The sequence below is a fragment of the Amphimedon queenslandica genome, unplaced genomic scaffold (assembly GCF_000090795.2).
Source record: "Amphimedon queenslandica unplaced genomic scaffold, v1.1 AMPQUscaffold_12377, whole genome shotgun sequence".
Taxonomy (NCBI): Eukaryota; Metazoa; Porifera; class Demospongiae; order Haplosclerida; family Niphatidae; genus Amphimedon; species Amphimedon queenslandica.
In genome coordinates this window covers 6,969-13,365 of record NW_003547386.1, presented here as the reverse complement: position 1 = coordinate 13,365, position 6,397 = coordinate 6,969, and the positions used below count along the sequence as shown (strand labels likewise).

The following is a 6,397-nucleotide window of genomic DNA, read 5'->3' as shown; positions in this document are numbered from 1 at the left end:
TGTTAGGTAAGGAGAGAGAAGAGAGCATGTGTAACTAAAAAATTGATAAGAGGCATCTTTGACTCTCCACCTTTGCTTCCCTGTCTCTTCTCCAGGAGCATGACTGTAAGCTAACAAGAGAGATAGTTGAACTGGTTGATAGAGAAGCTGATTTGTTAGTGAGGGACACCAAACCATCAGCTCTTATGGGTATGTCATTCAGTATTGGTTCATGTGACCATTTGGTGCATTAGGTTTGAGGAAGAGGATTGCTACATTGTTCCTTCAATATTGTAAGACACCACTCTTTAATCCTGAAGCTGCCAAACACATCAAAGTACTGTACACTATTCATTATGTACCATTATCCTTACTCCTCTCCTATCAGGTCCCACAGGATCCTTCTGTATTAAGGACTAATGTTTATTATTGTAGAAGTTGCTGTCAATATTTACCATCAACTGATTTTGAATTATCAACAAAATCACAGTATTACATGTACATGCACTGCATTATTTTTAATATTTTTAATCTACTTCTCTACTCCTTACTTTTTCGTCCTATCTTTCCTTCCTCTTCCCCATACAGTGTCATTGGTCATTGTAGACAGTGTAAGGAGTTGGATAATAAAGCTCGTGCTAGAGAGGACTATACATTATATCGTGCTATGCTTAAGACAATACGGAAAACAGAGGAAAACTATCAAGATGATTCCCACATTATCTTTATTATACAAGTAATGGATAGTAATGAGAGGTACAAAGATAATGCATAACACATTAGTTAAATAAATTATTTTTAGTAAAACTTACATGAATACTGTTTATCCAACAGTTTTCTCATTTTCATGTCAGCGTATTTTTGTAGAAGCAATTTTGCAATATGCATGCTTTGTACATGCGCCTTATACACATTATTCCTTTACAGGAGAGTGATGTACGTTATTTGATAGAGAACATATGGGCTGGTCAGAGTGCTGTGAGTGGTGAGAAGGATCTATTTGAGTTGATACTAGTTCGTTGGAATATCACTGAACACTGGAGCCCATGGAACTGTATATTATTGACAACTGATGAAGCTAGGGCTCATGTTAAACTGGATGACCCTGAAAAGGTAGAAATTAAATAATGCTGTTTTTTATTTGTTTTCACTTTATTGCTTTATTTATGCATGTTTTGCTTTTTCACGCTTTGTCAATGTTAAATTCTTAATGTACATGTGCATATAATGAAATTGATAGACATAATTGCATTTATTATCATTTCTCTCTACAGGCTTACAGTTCACAGTTTACAGATAAGATAAGACAAAGGCACATATTAGCAAGGAATTATTTCACACAGGTACCAGGAATGATGGAGAACTACCTTTACCACGACCTTAAATATAGTTAGACACCCACAGGAACAATAGCAACAATTAGCAATAGACCCTAACTAAGATATGCACATATGCATGTACCTATATAGTCAGCCATAAACAATACTGTTGTTTTTCTTTATCATAATCATTAATAATGCTACATTATACATGTGCTATAACTGTATTGATACTTTATAGCATATAGTAGAGGAGTGTCTTTATAAATGATGTGTATAATTAGCTATCATTAGTTGTGGGAATGAAGCATAAAATGCCTTCTGTACTAGCTGCTGTTGTCTTCTTATTGAGTGTCAGTGAAGTTATTAGTCAATGTCCACCTTCCTCAGGTAAGACACTGGATGTGTATAATAACAACTGTATAGGTTTTTATAGGTATCTACCTGAGGCATAATGGAAACTGTTATACTAATGGATCCTATTTTTATGATGCTGATATTACAGGAGCCAGTAAAAGTATCATGTGTGTGTTACCTGGCTTTACTCTGAATGGTGGAGAGTGGGTTAATTCTAGTGGATCATCAGTTGGCTGCAGTACTAATCCTCTTCGTTGTAATGAGGTATCTTCCCCTAATGCTAGCATCAATCTTTACATTCATGGAAGCATATCACCATCAGATGATGGTTGGTATAAATGTTGTCTACCTACTAGTTGTTCAGATTCTAACACTAACATCATCCTTGCTAATATATTCAGTAAGTGTTCTTTTTGTGCTAGTACAGTTTGTCACTTTGTTACTGATTTACTGTAGGATGGGCACAGATTGAAAATATTACAGTTGACCTTCCTTCAGATAAAACAACTATACCTCAGTCATACACACTACATGCTATTAGAATTGGTCATTCAACCCAAGCCAATTTAAAGAATGCTGATTGGTACTATGAAGGTAGTACTAGTACTAAACTCTGCAGTGGACACAATCAAGGATACAGTTGTTCTATTGGTACTGGAATGTCAGTAAACAAAGGTAATGGAAAATGGGAGTATACTGTAACTGTTACTTGGAATGGAGAGGCTATTACCAGTGGAATGCTGAGTCAGTCAAACAACAATGGTGATCATAAGTATAAATTCTATTTATACCTTGGTAATGTGAAGAGGAATCGTTACTTTACAATTAGAGGTAAAACGAGCTATATCATGAAATAACATGAGATTTTATTACAGTCCCAGCAACTGCTCCCTCTTCTCTTACTGTGGTCAACAAGACAGCTACCACTATCACTGTCAGTTGGACTGTACTTGATTCATCTGATGCTGATGGATATGTAGTCAATGTCACTAGTGACACAGACACTGTGCAGACAGTACAGGTGGAGGGAAGTAGTAATAATACAATCACACTGAATGGACTGAGAGAACTAACAGCTTATAGCATCACAGTCAGAGCCTATCAACAATTACTGGGACCTGCTAGTAAAATCAGTGTCTTCACTCACATTTGTCAGCAAGAAGGTACCTAACTTTATTATATAGATATAATGTATAAGTATTGATTTTATAGGTATCTATTTAGCATATAATGGAAACTGTTATCCTAACGGATCATATTTCTTTGACAATAGTGTCAATGCAGTTACTAAAGCTATATCATGTGTGTTAGCTGGTACTAGTCTAACTACTGGTCAGTGGGTTAGAGTTGCTGATCCTGATGATCCTGTTGACTGTAACAATAATAGTGCCAGTGATCCTTTTCTTTGTACTAATGTCACTTCACCTGCTGCTACAATCAATCTTTATCTTGCTCAGGGACTATCAAATTCTCAAGAAGGCTGGTACAAGTGTTGTCTACCCACTGATTGTTCAGATCCTAACACTAACATCATCTTTGCTAATATATTCAGTAACAGGAGGCTATAATCACTTACTGATGTAATAATTTTCATTTGTAGGATTTGCAGAAATAGAATCATTTACCGTTGCTGATCTTCCTTCTGATATGACAGTATATCCTCAGGAATACAAACTGAATTGTACTAAAATTGGATTTGATCGCTATGATGGTATTAGTATGAGCATTAATAGTACTGCATTAGCTAATTATACCAAATGTGATGATCGATACAGTACTTGTCCTGGTGCTGTGTTAGTTAGTAGCAACCCCAACACATTAAGATATACCGTTGATATCACATGGGATGGAATGACTGTCAGTAATGGATCAATCAGTCAATCAACCACTGGAGATCAAATGTATCAGTGTGTATTGGATAATTTTAGTAGTGGCATTGATAGAACACGTACTTTAACCATTAAAGGTAAATATACAATCTGCCAAAAATCATATCTCTCTGTTATATAGTACCAGCAACTGCTCCATCTTCTCTTACTGAGGTCAGCAAAACAGCTACCACTATCACTGTCAGTTGGACTGCACTTGATTCATCTGATACTGATGGATATGTAGTCAATGTCACTAGTGACACAGACACTGTGCAGACAGTACAGGTGGAGGGAAGTAGTAATAATACAATCACACTGAATGGACTGAATATAGAAACAACTTATAGCATCACAGTCAGAGCCTATCAACAATTACTGGGACCTGCTAGCACAATCAGTGTACAGACCTTACCAGGTATTGCTACTGCACCTTTTAATGTACTTGTAACATTGTTGATGTATTTCTAGTTATTAATTCAATCAATTGGACACTAGTCTCATCCATTACACAACTCAATAACACTCAATATCGTATTGATTGTCTCATAACTACTGATATAAATCCTTCAACTGATGTTTACTGGTTAGTGAATGGAGTGATGAAGAATAACTCAATGTATACATTAATTGATGACGTGATATACAACAACACACTACTGGTATATCCTGATCCACTGGGAGTGTTAGTTAATGTTACCTGTATAGCAATGATTGGAGGAGTCAACTACAGTCAATCTGTGATATTACATGGTATGATTATACTTTAATCAATAGTAGATACCCTTGTCTCTTTTCTAGCTCCTAGTCGTCTTCCAAATAATGTGAGAGGGTTTATATTAAATGCTACTAGTATCAAAGTGAACTGGACCACTTCATCAGAGACTAATGGATATGTGATTGAGTATACTACTGGAGGTGTAACCAGGAATGTAGTATCTACCAGTGAAAATGAAATTGTACTAACAGACCTCTCACCAATGAGTACCTATACCATCAGTGTGTACTCATATATAGATCTTCCTTCAGTTGATAGCACAGTAAGAGTGTTAAGATTTGATGGTGAGTTATTATGATTGAGAGAGTGTAATTGATATGTGTTGTAGTTCCTAGTCCAGTAACTAGTCTCTCAGCATCTAATGTCTCAACCACTGGTATTACAGTGAAGTGGACTATTCCCAGTAGTGACAATTATGTAACATACTACACCATCTCCTATACGCCATCTTGTCCGGAGTTATCATCAGTGAATGAGAGAGTCTCTGTTGGTCCTCATCAGTCCACTACAACATACAGTTATACATTAATAGGTCTGTACAGTGGTATGAACTATACCATCACAGTGAGAGCTGGTAATGTACTAGGAGGATCTGATCCTAGTTTTATTGTTGAAGATACATTGTCAATAGGTATGATCATTAACTATTTTGCATTTATTGTATTTTGTGTATAGCTCCTACTGGTGTCGTAGACTTTTTGTTTTTATTACAACCAATTAATAATCTCACTTGGAATGAGGTCAATTGTTCTGAGCATAATGGTCTAATCACAGGCTATACAGTGATTATCAGTAACAGTAGTATCAGATACAACCTTACCAGTACTGAGAGATATATCATATTGAATGATCTAGTATTTGGTACTGAGTATAACATCAGTGTAGCTGCTTTCAATTCTGTTGGAAGAGGTCCCTTCAGTGATCCTATTGAAGTAGAGATTGGAATAGGTATGTAATTATTATACTATATGAGTTCTGTGAGAATATGTCATTATTCAGTACCTGGTCCAGTTGGTTCAGTATCCAGTATCATGGAGACTACATGGGCTGTTATCTCATGGAGTGTACCTAGTTATATTCCATCAGACTATCCCATTATCACATATGAGATAGGATATCATATCTTAGAGTCTGATGGTAACTGTTCAATGGTAGATAATGATGACATTGATATTCAAATGCTACAGTTCTCTAATTCAACCAATGGCAATTCATTTATCAACATTACTGGTCTTAATGATATATCTTGTTATATTTTTGGTGTACGTGCATACACTGATAATGGATATGGAGAATGGACAGTTATTGCTAATGAGACATTAGTTCTATTAAATACTGACGGTGGCAGTAATCAAGGTATGTCAGTTACATGTTAATTATATTTTGATACTATTGTTATAATTATTGTAGGAGTTGCTATTGGTGTTAGTGTAGCTCTTGTACTTATACTTTTAACTGGAATCATAGTAGTATCTCTTGCTTTGTTCATTGTATACATGTAAGGATTACACTATTAGTTATTATATAGGCGGTAGCCTATATGTAGGATTGAGGTTGATTTTTCAAGATGGCGTCCGTTTTTATGATTTTCAAACACTTATATCTCTTTTATCTTACGTTGTACAGCCTTATAAATGGCTTAGATGAGCTCTCCTTCACTGAGCGATTCTCCTGGTACCTTTAAAGTGAACTGTAATGTAGCGGGAGCATTTCTGGAAAACAGGCCCAAATTCAAATTTCTACAAAATTCTTCAGACTTTTTCTTCTTCTTCTTCTTTCATCTTTCTTCTATACACCGGATAATCTCTTGAACTAGAGAACAGTTCAAGGTGACTTTTACATCACTCCTCTGGGCTTGGGTCAAGGACCACAAAGGTAGTTTCTAAAAGAAGCGAGGACAGAGAACAAAATGGAAGACAAAATCCAGCTGCAGCCACCGCGTGGGTTTGTGGTTTGACGCCATTTTAATTTATGCGCACGTGATTAGCATGAATATAATTAACCTAACCACAGAATCATAACAGAATGTAATTTCTTGATTTAAGAAAAAAGAATGGAAACAAGTCAATAAAAAACATTAAAAATGGGAAAATAGT

The 6,397-nt window shown here is 35.8% G+C and overlaps 1 protein-coding gene across 1 annotated transcript in view; it reads left to right on the top strand.

Annotated features, from left to right (window-relative positions):
- Positions 1-82: 82 nt before the first annotated feature.
- LOC109587933 (IQ and ubiquitin-like domain-containing protein) overlaps positions 83-6,397 on the top strand; it is a gene marked incomplete at its 3' end in the record, with an annotated part of 11,335 nt that continues 5,020 nt past the window's right edge. Inside the window, exons 1-6 of the mRNA XM_020004141.1 lie at positions 83-189; positions 234-316; positions 368-468; positions 568-715; positions 907-1,092; positions 1,254-1,322. Of these exons, the coding sequence (XP_019859700.1) occupies positions 186-189; positions 234-316; positions 368-468; positions 568-715; positions 907-1,092; positions 1,254-1,322 (591 nt within the window). The remainder of the gene's footprint in view (positions 190-233; positions 317-367; positions 469-567; positions 716-906; positions 1,093-1,253; positions 1,323-6,397) is intronic.